This window comes from Schistocerca serialis, chromosome 4, assembly GCF_023864345.2.
Source record: "Schistocerca serialis cubense isolate TAMUIC-IGC-003099 chromosome 4, iqSchSeri2.2, whole genome shotgun sequence".
NCBI lineage: Eukaryota > Metazoa > Arthropoda > Insecta > Orthoptera > Acrididae > Schistocerca > Schistocerca serialis.
Window position 1 is genome coordinate 120727128 of NC_064641.1, and position 14415 is coordinate 120741542.

The 14415-nt window shown below is 38.6% G+C and overlaps 1 protein-coding gene across 3 annotated transcripts in view; it reads left to right on the forward strand.

Moving 5' to 3' along the window:
* The window catches only part of LOC126475245 (DNA topoisomerase 2-alpha-like), a 171160-nt gene that overhangs the window by 27656 nt on the left and 129089 nt on the right, over window positions 1-14415 (forward strand). For all 3 annotated transcript variants that reach the window (XM_050102936.1, XM_050102937.1, XM_050102935.1), the window contains 4 exons: window positions 3128-3367; window positions 3480-3585; window positions 8059-8249; window positions 8805-8936. In XM_050102936.1, the coding sequence (XP_049958893.1) occupies window positions 3128-3367; window positions 3480-3585; window positions 8059-8249; window positions 8805-8936 (669 nt within the window). The remainder of the gene's footprint in view (window positions 1-3127; window positions 3368-3479; window positions 3586-8058; window positions 8250-8804; window positions 8937-14415) is intronic.

A 14415-nucleotide genomic window follows, 5' to 3' on the forward strand; every position in this document is an offset into this window, starting at 1 on the left:
AGATCAAGGGAAACAGTGTTTCAGGCCACCTATACTGCGTGTCTCCACTGCTCGGCGCAAGTGTGTGTTTGTGTCGCATTATGTCGTCTATTGTATAGAGTTGGTAGGTGTTTTGTTTTCTCTTGCTGTGTTAAGCTTTTCTGGAGGGGGGGGGGGGGGCGAATTGCAGTGGATGAGGCAGCGGGACTGCTGTTTTGTTGTTATTGTACCAAGCAGTACAAGAACAGCAATAAAACAAGGTGCTCTGCAGAAAACTGCTGTTACATTTGGTAGAATACTGAGAAAGACAGTGTGGAAAACAAAATAAGGTCGTTTTGTTGTAGCTTGCTTCAAAATGTGAAATAAAGAAATCGTGAAACCATATTTGCTAGAAACTCAAGATTGTTACATGATATACAAGTAAATTTACAGAAACTAGAGCTGTCTTCCATGTTCATTCCCATAAGTAGCAAGTTTTTTACCCACCAGTTGTTCTATTGTATGTTTCCGCTCACCAAAGATGACGACTGTATGCAAACCAACAAATTGATTTCTTACGACTACTGATCCGATTTTATCAGCCATTACAAACTACTGTACAAACTCTCCATCAAAATAAATATCGTAGTTTTAAAACCAGTTATGAAATTCTGTGATAAATGCAACCTTATTCTGTAAACTTATGAAACACTGAGAGATGCTTATGGCCTTTAGGTCACAAGTCACAATAAATAAATAAAAAATTAATGATGATGATGTCTTTCACTGTGTATTGAGTATTAATAATGCATGCAGCACATACTACAGTTTCGTCGTCTCTAGACGTGACGTGGCAGACAACATGAAAACAATGCAACAAATAGCATTGCAGACAATGCAAATCCAGTGAGAAATGTTTACTGCCAGTGTGGACAGAAAGACAAGAAACAGTCGGAAACAGATGTGATAAACAAATAATGTTTCCAAAGACCATGTTTCCAGTGGCAGTGTGAATGCAGCTTCCCACTACTTTTTGCAGTTGTAACATCACTAGTGGGCTTTTGACTATCAACTTTTGCGAGTGCCTGAGAACAACCCCTGTGTGAACTGTGTACATTTTGGTTAGTCATTTCCTTCGTAGGGTGCGACATATGTGCCCAGCATACGATTTCGAAGCAAAAGTGCATTTGACAGTATATCACGGGTATGTCACACTTATCATTAAATGTCAATTAATAAAGTGTCAACAGTGTAAGGCTTCAAGAGATTGTATGATAACTAATGTACAATACAAAATTCAGATGAGTAGGCTGTAGCATAGTGGATAACATCTTGATTAGCTGACTTTGAAGTTATAGGTTTGGTTTGCAACTCGCTGCGTGCCAATATTTCTGTGTGGTGATTCCCAAGTGTGTGGTCAGACAGAAACCTAATAGGACAGCTTACATTCATGCAAGTGAAAAGAACAGTGATAAAATTCATATTGTTCCTTGTCATACATACTTCGCTGTTTATTTCCGAACGTGTGGCAATTTCCGAGTGTGTGGTTAGGCAGGAGTGTGAATGGACAGCTTAAATTGCTGCAAGTGAAACGATGAGCAATAACATTCATAGTCCTCCCTAAGACACTCTGAAATCGCCACATGTTTGGAAGTAAACAGCGAAGTATTTACAAGGAACAATACGAATTTTATCGCTGCTTGTTTCATTCGCAGGAATGTCACAAACATTTCGCATGTCACACAGCCACATATTCCCCTAAGTACTTCATGTAACAACTGAGATTCTCCTGTCACGAACACATCCATAAACATAAACTTGATGCTATAGTGACCAACAAATTGATAGCCTTGTTCCTGGTCACCTTCACAGTGCCACCATGTTATGAATTTGTCATTTCCTGCAAAAAGTAGTGTGAAGCGTTCTCAACCCATCATTATTGCATGGTGAAGCAAAACGTTGCAAGTTTGGTTGGCAAGGCCAATAGTGGATTATGTCAGCACTTCCCCTCTCACATCTCCCCTCTCCACAACGGCGTAAAATATTCCCTTAACTCTGCCATCACCCAAAGTGCGAACCGTTCGTCGTTTAATCACATCAAATGTCAGTAGACGAGTTAGAATGTAGAGTTGAGCAAATCTTACTAGGAAGAAATGTAAAAACAGGGAATTTTTAGCATTAATGTTGACGGGTTTTTCACACGCTCTACAAATTTGTGGTGTAGAATTGCAGTGCTCCATTTATAAGAACACAGGGGTGTGCCCTGTTGCTACTTCCCTCCGTGCTCCTCAGATAGAAAAACAACAGTGCTGCCTGCCACAGGAAGTTATCACTTTGCCTTACTGAGTGACTTTCTCTTTTGGTGTCACTATTTATTATTATTATTATTATTATTATTATTATCATCTCTTTCCTTTCTCAGACGTTACGTCTGGTTAAGAATGGAAAGTGACATGGACCTTGACCAGGCACGACTTGCTTTTAACTGTCCGGTATATGTTGCATTGCATTTAGGAACTTTTGGGTAATTGAACATGTATCAATAATTACAGATTTCTGTAGTTGTATATATACGTTTGGATGTAGCTGTATTGCGTTGATGTACTGGTGGAAACTGCCACGTGCCTGTAGTCTTATCACTTGCAGTTGCTCTGTCACTATGGCAAATTATTATTATTATTAAAAATACAATTCCCCCCCCCCCCCCCCCTCCTGCTGTGTGATGTATGTAAGACACTGGTGTTTTTACCAAAAAGTTTAAATTACATTACAGAAAGTGGTGATTTTTATCAAAAACCATGTTATCACATTTGTAAATGAAGTTTGCTTGAGTCACTGTCTTGACCTTTTGTTTTCACTGTGTAACAATAACAAAAATTGGAAAAATGTTGAAACCTGTAGAGCTGTATTATGAAAATGTAAATTTCCAGAAAGATTAAAACCACTGAAATTCTCCAGGTTGTTATTGATCCGCCGTTTGCTCAGGACTGACATTGGAGCTGTGACTTCTCCCCAACTGCCCGTCCCCTCCTTCCCTCCCCATGTCTGCAGACAGAGATTAAATTAGGTTATCCAATAAATACCAGAAGACCACTTCATAATGCCCCATAGAATTTTAGTAATGTGAAGCTGTTTCTTTGTATTAATTTCAAGTGATATCTGTTTTCAGGGTGGTAGACATGTAGACCATGTATCTGATATGATAGTAAAGCAGTTAATTGAGACATTGAAGAAAAAGAATAAAAATGGTATTCAAATCAAACCGTTCCAAGTGAAAAACCACATGTGGCTCTTTGTAAATTGTCTTATTGTGAATCCAACATTTGACTCACAGACAAAGGAAAATATGACTTTGCAAGCAAAAAGTTTCGGATCAAAATGTCCACTTTCAGAGAAATTCATTAACAGTGTGAGTAATATTAATAGACGTCAACAAAGGTAGTTTTGACAGATCTTGAATTTCATAGTTGGCAAATTTTGAAATTCGGTGTTGATTCATTCTGTCTTCTACTTTGACTTAGGTGACTAAATCAGGTATAGTGGAGTCTATTCTGATGTGGGCCAAAGCAAAAGCTGATACACTATTGACAAAAGCTTGCAGCAAAAAGAAACAGTCAAGACTTACAGGTATTTATTTTTTGTACCTTAATTATTTTTTAATTGTGATACCTAGTTTCTGTTTGGTTTGTACTGATGATGTATGTCATCAACTATTTCTATTAATTAAACTTTATTTACTTTACTGCTTTAGTTTACAATATTAACAGAAAAAAAGTTTCCATTCAGTGAACTTAAAGTCAATGGATTGATGCTCACCATTTTATTATTCTACCATCCAATAATGCTAATACTTTACATGCATTGTCAGAAGATAAAATTACTTTTACTGTAAACATCTGGAAAAAGTAATGGATGGCAATACACAGTGAGTTTGTGTCACCTAGGCTTACTAAGTGGGATCCTTTTTCATGCCTTGAGATACAGCCAGTTCAGTTTCTCTGCTTGCAGTGTGTGTAGTGAAGAGAGGAGGAAGACAACACAGCTTCGTGCCCATCGTTTCAAATTTTTGTTTGTAATGAATTCTTCTACCTCATTCCATAAATATTTCAATTAAACTTAACCAAAGAGGAAGTCTCAGTAGCAGATGTCACTTTCCCCAGTGAACATCGTATTCAATATTTTCAGGTTCAGGACTTCACTGACCCATCATCATTTCTTTAAAAAGTATGCCGTGAGCAACAGCCAACAATGGTTAACAAAGTTTGCTTAATTGTAGATGTCACTGAAAAAGACCCGATGTTGCTAAAAGTTCTATATAAGATTGTTTTCATGTTCTGGACTCTTCTAAGACATCACTGCCTTTGTAAAAAGTGTGTTGTTGGTATAAGTCAACAGTAACAAATTAAGTACTTTTTAAACGTTTTCTTGGGTGGTAATGCAAGTTATGAAGAAAGTGTTGCTATTATTGCAAGGGTTGAATAGACCTAGAAGAACAAACATTAGAAAAGACCATTTTGGAAAAAAAGTTGACGTTTTTGCAAAAGTAAACATTCCAGTCAGAGTTGTTGTTAGACAGTAAAATCTAATCATCATCTTCGGTTATTTTCTTTACAGTACCTACCTCCTGCCCCCAACTGCCCCACCCACCCGAGAGAGCTAAGTACTGTGTGCCAACTTAAATTCCTTATTTGTTGTTCTTCCCATTTCTTCCAGTATTCTTTCATCTGTTCACTATGTTTTTCTTCCAATCCCCTCCTACCTTGGTATCGTTCCGCATTCAGTACTTTTCCCTAAACACTTATGTCAGTCGTTTCCTCAACTTTTGTTATTTTTTTCTAAATCCCTTATTACTTCATGGGTTCAACTTGTTCTTTTAATGAAGATAAATATCAGTTGCCAGTTGCACAAAAATTTTAGTGAATATACTTTAATGTTTCAGTAGATTAATTTGTCATTTTCAGAAGTTACAGGCTTAAATGTAGATAAGTCAACATTAAACAAAAATTGGGTAAGATAAAAGTGCCCTACAAAGAAGATTCTTTTCTACCTTTACAAATCACTGTATGGTAACAGCAGGGAGATGTCAGCACCACATATCTGTACCCAGAGCACCAATGTGTTTACTCGTAAAAGATTATCATCATGTGGGAGCCACATTGCGATAGCACTAACATCTGGTGGTGATTCGGTGAATTTTTTATATTAGCATTGTAATGTTTTTCTAATGAATTATCTTTTTATATCAAAAAACAAAGATGTAGTGACTTACCAAATGAAAGTGCTGGCAGGTCGACAGACACACAAACAAACACAAACATAGACACAAAATTCAAGCTTTCGCAACAAACTGTTGCCTCATCAGGAATGAGGGAAGGAGAGGGAAAGACGAAAGGATGCGGGTTTTAAGGGAGAGGGTAAGGAGTCATTCCAATCCCGGGAGCGGAAAGACTTACCTTAGGGGGAAAAAAGGACGGGTATACACTCGCGCGCGCGAGAGAAGAGTGTCAAAAGAAAAGAATGCCTTCAGAAATTTCAGAATTTGTGCAATAAAGAGACAGAGAAAATCCTGAAACAAGTTTGTACTGGGTGGTTATGTTTAGGCAGATGTTTGGTCAGACTAGTGGACCAGAGGCATCCACTTCTCCCCCCCCCCCCCCCCCCCTCTCTCTCTCTCTCTCTCTCTCTCTCTCTCTCTCTCTCTCTCTCTCTCTCTCTGTCTCTCTGTCTCTCTCCAAAGGAGGAAGTAATGTTATTAAACACCTTCACAAGCTTGACATCTTTCAGAATACCTAGAGTTGAACAAAGAGTATCAGAAGAGAATTCTTGATTCTGCTACTACACATGCCCCTAAGACGATAGCATAATCTTCCAAATGTGACAAGCCCATCCTAAAAGGTAAGAGTGATGCTACATCACATAAGGAAAAATTGTTTATGTTCCTGTCATCAACTTCAGCAAGGCCTTTTGCACTTTCCTTCTTGTGACTATTCCTGTATTTGATAAATTGAATGTTGCCCTTCAATCTTCTTCCCCACAAGTTTTTTCATTAGAACTTCTAATGGCTTTGCTAAAGCAGTTTGTTAAGCCCAAAATTGTCAAAAGCTCCACATTGCTTGAAGTTGAGTAAAACTTGATTCAAAATCAAAGAAGTTATGAATCAAAGAAGCTATGAAAATCAAAGAAGTTATGATGAGTTAGTTATTGACATTCAGACATAGTGAGTGCTCCCCAGGATACAGATAGATCCCTTTTCTTTTCGTCAGTGGGAAACTACTTTTGTACTGCCCGTGACTACATCATCAAGTTTACACTTAAGGATTAATGCGTTAAAGCATACTCAAGTTGCTAGGTTAGACAAAATTGAAGATGCACCATCATATTTTCCAAAGAAGAGAATGAAACTACAGATGAGGTGGTGAATGAGCTTCAGAGGCTGTTCATAGCTCTTCAGGTAGGTGACACTTTAGATGCATACCAAAATGCTGTGAGTGAGTCCTGTTGGGCACAAATATCAAGAATTTGTGGAGCTGATAGACTTCTTAAGTATAACAGAATTTCTAGAGCAATGCTCTTTATTCTCACTGTACCCCATAGCAATGCAGAATGTGAATGTGTTTTCAGCCTTGTAAAGAAAAATGGAACAGAGTTCTGATCATCCATGTCCAGTCAACCTCCAGAGTCTTCCTGTTTTGAAGACCAGGAGTTCTGGTCTCTGTTAAGACAAAACACTTTCTCAATACCCTTTGTAGGAAGCTAGAGAGGCTAAAACTTTGACTTTCAAGTCGAACTAACATGTGATTTGTAGTGTTTATAATATTAGTTTTTGCCTATGTTACACTAAAAAAGTTTTGTTGTGCAAAGCCTTTTTCAGTTATCACATATCTGCTTAATTTATCAAGGAAGTAATGTGTATGCTCCAAACCAATAGTCACCACACCTGCTGCTGTTTAACATGAATTTCTTCTTGGTTGTTATGTTCATCTACAAATCATTGTCCTATGCTGTAAGTAGATGTGATTTCATTGTAGTATCCTGTTTAAAGCATGAATTATTGTATTTTGTAGCCCAGAAGAATTATTATTTTCATTAAGCCAGGGTATGTTGAAAATTGTTAGATTATTTTGTCATGCATGATAGCCTTTCTCAAAAGTTGGCAGGTATGCAATAGCCCTTTTCTGTCTGAGTCCTAAAGCTAATTACAGCTCGACAGAAGCATATGATGAATTTTTGATTGAAAGCTTAGCACATTGGCTGTATGAATTATTGCTGTTTTTTCGCTTTAACTACAGTGTTATGATGAAATAACAGTAATATTATGAAAACGAAAGCTTACTAATCACCATATGGAGGATACGCTGAAGTCACAGACAGGCACCACAAAAAGAATGCTTTACTTTACTGCCAAGCTGTGGCCAAGAGACAGTTACTGAAAGTACTGCCTAACACAACATGCTTCACTTCAGTGACTGCTTCGCAGCCTGTGCAATATAGGTCCCCTCTTCCTTGTTCCCATTCCAGCACTAGAATGCCTTCTATTACAATCCAACACACTCACTAGACTTTTCCCCTCCCTTCTCTCCTTTTCCATTCCCCCAACCCATAAAGAGAGAGAGAGAGAGGAGGAAGAAGAAGAAGAAGAAGAAACCTGACTGCACTTGGACGCCTTACCCTGTCTTCACCATATCCCTGCATGGTCCCACAAGCTGTACTACACCTAGCCCGACCTCTACCGGGCTATTCGTCCCAGCCTCCCGCATATCCTCATCACCCACAGATTGTCTCTCCCATGAAGCACAGTTAGTGTATGCAGTCTGGTCTCAGCGGCCGTAGACAGTGGTTTGTGCATGTGTGTGTGCTCTCTCTCTCTCTCTCTCTCTCTCTCTCTCTCTCTCTCTCTCTCTCTCTCTCCCCCCCCCCCCCCTCCCTCCCCCCTCCCCCCCCCCTTTTACAGGAAGCTTTTTTGGCCGAAACCTCAAATGTATGAGAGCTATTTTGTTGTGACTGTCAGCAGTCTATCCTTTTCATAATGTTATTGTTCTTCCATCCTGTGTTTTCAATTGTTTGATGTTATGATAAAAGTTACATATCATTTCAATACAGGGATTCCGAAGCTAGAAGATGCAAACCATGCGGGGACACAACACTCTCTGGACTGTACTCTTATTCTTACTGAGGGAGACTCAGCCAAGTCATTGGCTGTGTCTGGTCTTGGTGTAATTGGAAGAGATAAATATGGTGTTTTCCCATTGAGAGGCAAGCTGTTGAACGTTCGTGAAGCTTCCCACAAACAGGTGAGCTTATGGATGTCCCATGTATCTAACATTTGGAATAAAACTAATATTTATTATTGAAATCAGTGGACTTGCTTAGTGGATGAAAAGTACTTGACATATTTGTTAGTTTTCTGTTCACTATAATGTTGCTTTTGGTCTTCTTTAGGACAGGCCACATGTAAAATTCTATTTAATAATTGTAGAGAAATGTCAGTTGTTATTACACATCATTGTAATGGATGATGTTAATAGTTGGCACTTCGTTTAACTTACACTTACAGTTATTGGCACTTGTTAGAATATTGTTTGCATAACTGTGCAAATAATTGTTACTTTACTCTATTTGGTCGAACAAAGTTTTCTGCCTATAACTCCAACACAGAAATGTGTGTCTTAAATATTCTTTCATGTCCCTGCTATTTACGCATTTAGTCGTCAAGCTCCAATTTCTGATAGCGTGATTTTCACATTATCTGTTAATATTTGCCTCAAACACACAATTTTTGAGTATGTATGCAGTATTTATTGTAATAATGAAATGTTTTAAGTGCTGTGTAATTTGTATTTTGACAGATAATGGATAATGCAGAAATAAACAACATAATTCGTATTGTTGGCCTTCAGTACAAGAAGAAGTATGAATCTGTAAATGATCTAAAGACACTGAGATATGGAAAGCTGATGATAATGACAGATCAGGACCAGGTAAATCAACTCTTATCTCGAAAAGGACTTAGACTTTTGTTGTTGATGTGCATAATACTTTCTTAAGTGGGTCAATAGAAAAGGGGTGGTAACCTGTTTGCATTTGGAGGATACAGTACTTTCATTTCTTTGAAATTGAATAAACCAAAAAAATCGATTAACCGGTGCTTTCTGTTCGGTTCCTGCTGAATTATATCAAAAAAATTTCTCACTTAACTGAATTTTACGAATTAAAATTTGATCCCCAAGTTACATATTCCATATCTTATTTGCATCTGAACCAAATAAGTGTAAGCATACATAGTTCTGTGCACTACATTATTTTCTGTTACAGTTTTCACATAATTTTTGTCTGATGCACTTTAATCTCATAACAATGGCCCGATCTCTTGCTTGCTACTCGCAAGATGCAAGGACGAGGGGAAAGAGGAGCTGGTCAGCAAACCACACATATTGCACAACAATCCATAGATCTTTCTCTCCTTGTCTGTCTGTCTGTGAACCGTGAATGTGGGTCGTGTCCCCCCCCCCCCCCCCCTCCCCCGCCCCCATCATTTGCAATATGCCATAGAAACAGAAATCAGCTAATAATACTCAGAAGCTATATCAAAAGCAGAAAATTCTACATGTTGCCAGCAGCACTGTAGAGAAGACTAAAACACAGGTTGCAGATCCTGAAGTCTGCTCTCATCGATAATAAGTTCAACACAGAAAATAGAGGCAGTCCTGGTAAGCTGTTGATTTTGCTGCAGTAGAAAGCGCATGAGGCTGACCATACTTTAACAGGGTGTCTGCGACCCGGGAGATCTGGGAAAAACCCGCGAATTTTTTCATCCGGGAGAAAACCGGGAAAAATCCGGGAATTTTTTTGAATTCCGGGAATTTTTGATTGTTTTTGTTCTCAGTTAAATTTTTTGTAATTTTGACTGGTAAGGACAAATACTCTAACAAAGGATATTACTGTATCCTGCTACTGCAGAATAATACTGCAGCCATAAAACGTGAACGAGAGAAAAAACTAAAATAGAACTTAAATTGCAAAGGAAATGCGGCAATACAGCAACAAAACACAGTGCTCGTACAGTTGTCTGCCAACAGCAAAACGTGTCAAAGACTTTAGGAAGACCATGCAGTGCTTCGTAACAACAAATTGCCTCCGATGAGCATGACGCCACAACTGTTAACATTAGATTTGTTTTAGCAGTTACAAGTGGGATCATACGTATGCGCAGTTGAGTAGTATCTTCTTCTGTTTCTGGCTACAGAAACGTGGCCGTTGGCTGTGTAAGCAGTCACAATATAAAAGCAGCTAGAAAATTTTACTGGCGGGCTCAAGCTGCCAGATTGCGCAGCAGCCCTGGATCTAGGAGTGCAGGGGGGGGGGGGGGGGGTCAGATTCGTATAAAACTTGTTTCACAAAGCGCCTAGCATCCAGTGCAAGTTGGTCTATCGATTATTCGTATGACTTTTAAACGTGTCCCTGTCGGTTTTTTAACATTGTTGAACACATTCTAAGTTGATTTCTGAATGCGTGCATAGTGTACGTGATGTCTCTGTCAGTGGAATCCTCATCACATCTAGAAATAAACTTTCCTGCAGACAAAAGGTGCTATACGAAATGGGCAGAGTATAGCCGAACGAAAGAAAGTCGACCACTGTCTGATTATGTGGTTGATAGGATTTGCGAATGATGAGCGTTGTTAAGATTACCAGCGAAATCCATAGATTCGGATTACCAGAGTGCGAATAAACGACTAACAGGAATAACTGGTAAGAAAGATTACGTATTATCTTCTCGGTGTATCCAAGAAAGTGAAATTTTTGGCCAGATCGCTGCTATACTAGCAAGGGCCAGTTGTACGGTCTCCGGCTAGCAGTCGCTTTAAGGTCTATTCTGGAAGTAGCATGGAAAACGCGTTGTATGAACATGTAACAATGCCTAACCGGAGAATAATCGCGGGATAACCTAACTGGTTATTCTGGCAGAGTTAGTGAAGTTAAACGGCGAATAACTTTTGACATTGTCAGGAATAGATACAGAATTGGTGATGACAGCATTGTTTGTTACAACGAGGAAGGAGAAGAAACGGGGAAATCACACAAATTATGGAAGAATAAGAAGATTCCAAATTTCTATAAAAATTTCGCACTACTACTTTTCGATCTCATGCATGAGAAACCAGAGTGTATGAATGAAGTGTAAAACTATTTCCTAACGTAAAGCTTTTTGCTTGTAGTAGGCCTAATAGGCATTTGGTATTGGTACTTAGTGAATTATAATCTGCCGTGTTATAAAAATGGCCATTTCTGCCAAAAGTCTCGTTTATTTGGTGTGTGTTACAATTGCTGCGGTATTATAAAGGCCTATTTTGTTTTATCTTGCATACTCTGATAAAATATAGGTAATCAGGTCTAGAAACCACACCAGTCTTGAGCCTACTTGTGATTCAGCTTTTTCAGTATTAGACGACGACATTTCGATTTTTCAAGTAGCAAAACGTGTGACGAACTTTGATGAGGTAAAAGATCCTTTCGCAGAAAGGAAAGCACGCCATGTAAAGCTGTAGCAAGATTAGAGAGAAAAAAATTCTAGGAGCTAAGGATTGAAGAAATGTGTACTGTCTTGCTTGTCTCTTCTCTTTACTGGCTTTATGTATCCTATACTTAATTTTATGGCACACAAAGCAGCAAGTTGTTAGCTAATAGGGAATAAAGAGCGCAAATTTTCTGAAGAAAGAAAAAAGAGGGGCAGGATGTCAAACCGGCCAACTGGAAGCAGGAGAGGCACCATAGGACATTTTAATTTCTGCTGTCCTGAATATAGTTTGATGGCATCCAGTATAAAATATACACGTTTCAATTCCACAGACCGAAATACAGTGACGTGTGATAGAAGAATGCTGTGTGAAGAGGTGTGGCACTGCACTTCGGCACACTTACGATCAGATAACATGTCTTACAATTCCTCGGACACGTATGTTTTATGTATCACAGTCTTTAGAGAGATTTTCGCTACAAAATGAATGTATTTTTGAAAATCCGATTTCTTTTAAACGTCCTATCTCAAACGCTCGAGGGACGCCACCATCTACTATTGCCCCGGTTCGGAAATATCGTAGATACGGGTCTGATGCGCAGAGCAGTTTGAGTTATAATAGGGAAGCGGGTAATCTCCACGTGACCCGTGTTTACATTTAGTGATTTTGCAGTTTCCTCTGTCTACTGCTCTCACATCAAATGAAAACAAAATTGCTTTCTTTGGCCAGAAGCTATCATGTGAATTAAAATACATTCACATAATAACGGAAGACTAAAATACGTTATTAGTTTCAGATTTTATTTTATTTCCACCTTTCTGACAGTCAGGCATTAATTGCCATGCAGAACAATGAAGTTATTTTTATCGGTTTGCTGGAAAAATTTTCTTTTATTAATCTTTTCCGCTGCGGCAGTCAATATATTTGAACAAAGGGTTTAATTTCAAACTATGGCTAGTTTCAACTGTTCGGTGCATTTCAAGTGTACGTTTTCATCTTCTAGCATGTATGGCATTATGCCATTACAAAGAACCAGACATGAGATAACAAAGTACTGGTACCCAAGGAAATTTACATCCCGAAACCACATTGAAAAGCTTAATATCAGGTCGATGCCTACTTCACTGGGAATCTGGGACTCATTTAAAAATCAGCTGTTTGATGACGAGCCACTTAGAAGAATTTATAGACCAGAAGATCACACTTTTATGTCGTTATTAAAAAAATTACTGGCACATTTGTGTGATATATCTTAAAATGTAATACATGCATAAAAGACCAACATTGTATGTGAAAGCGTAGCTTCTCTTACAGCGTATTGGCCTTAGTGACCAATATTATATGTGAAAGCTTTGTTTTTCTTGTAGTAACATTATATATATTAATTTAAACCATTAACTTTCCCTGTTTGTGTGTTCGCGCTACTTAACAGTGATGTTGCTATTGGCTGACTACACCACGTGTCCGAAGCTCTAAATATCCGCTGCCATTGGCTGGCGAGATCACGTGACATGAGCTATGACTGGCTTACAAATAGGCATCGCAATCTCAATGTCAATGCTTCGGAAAGTAACATGCGGTGTTTGGTGCAATTCGAATTTATACTTTCATAATACGAAAATATGCAGCGTACATGTTACTGCACATCAAACATCTTTCCAAAAGGTGTTTCGTTTTCTAAAGCGCCGGGAAATTCTACGCCCATGTATAAAACCATAGCCATTCAAAGGATTGATCAGTTATACAGTTCCGAGAGAAAATATACAGTCAATTAACAGGGAAAAACTATGTTTCCACCCGGGAGAAAGTGTATTTTTAACCAGGAAATCCGGGAATTTTTTTCCTTGGCCACGTATACACCCTGTTTAAGTAGTGGAGGATTCTTTGTTTGAATGGTTCTATCACATGGGTTCACAACAAATTCTGTTGTCTGGCCCCATGCTTCAACAAAAGGCTAGTAAAATTGCCCATAAAAGAGAAAAAATCTTGGAGGAAAATGCAGGAAGGAGAGACTCAAGTGTGTGCAAACAGTAGATAGATACATTGTGCTGTAGTTGATACAGTAGTTTAAATAGGCTTATGCCTAAGTTATGGCTAATTAGTTATTTAGGCCTAAAGAGTGAATCAATTGTGATTCATTTTTTGAAGCAATGTAGCATTTGTAAATAAAGTTTTCATATGCAATCATTGTGCACATTTTGTCAAAACCAATGTTTCATGGTCTCGAGTAACATTGTGTTACTTCCAATGCATTAAGTGCTTCTGACAGACTGGGAGGGTCCACTGATTGACCACCTGATTCGTCAGATTTCTCAGAACTGTTTGTCAACTAATATTGGCACTACTACTCCAATTATTTCCTCACCATTTTGTACACAACACACTGAAGTGTCAGCATCACAGTCAACAAAATTGTCCAAATAATTAGATTTGAAATACGAACTCAGTCATTGTCTTCTGATATACCGAAATCAACATCAAAATGTCCAACATTTTCAGGGTCAGCATTTTCAGAGTCAGCTTGAGTTTCATCTTTTACAAAAGAATCCCGTAATGTTTGAATACTCCATTAGTAGTGTAGCGCTTGACACAGTCACGTTGATTAAATATTTGGGCGTAACATTGCAGAGCGATATGAAGTGGGACAAGCATTTAATGGCAGTTGTGGGGAAGGCGGATAGTTGTCTTTGGTTCATTGGTAAAATTTTGGGAAGCTGTGGTTCATCAGTATGGGAGACCTCTTATAAAACACTAATACAACCTATTCTTGAGTACTGCTCGAGTGTTTGGGATCCCTATCAGGTCGGATTGAGGGAGGACATAGAAGCAATTCAGAGGCGGGCTGCTAAATTTGTTACTGGTAGGTTTGATCATAACGCAAGTGTTACGGAAATGCTTCAGGAACTCGGGTGGGAGTCTCTGGAGGAAAGGTGGTGTTCTTT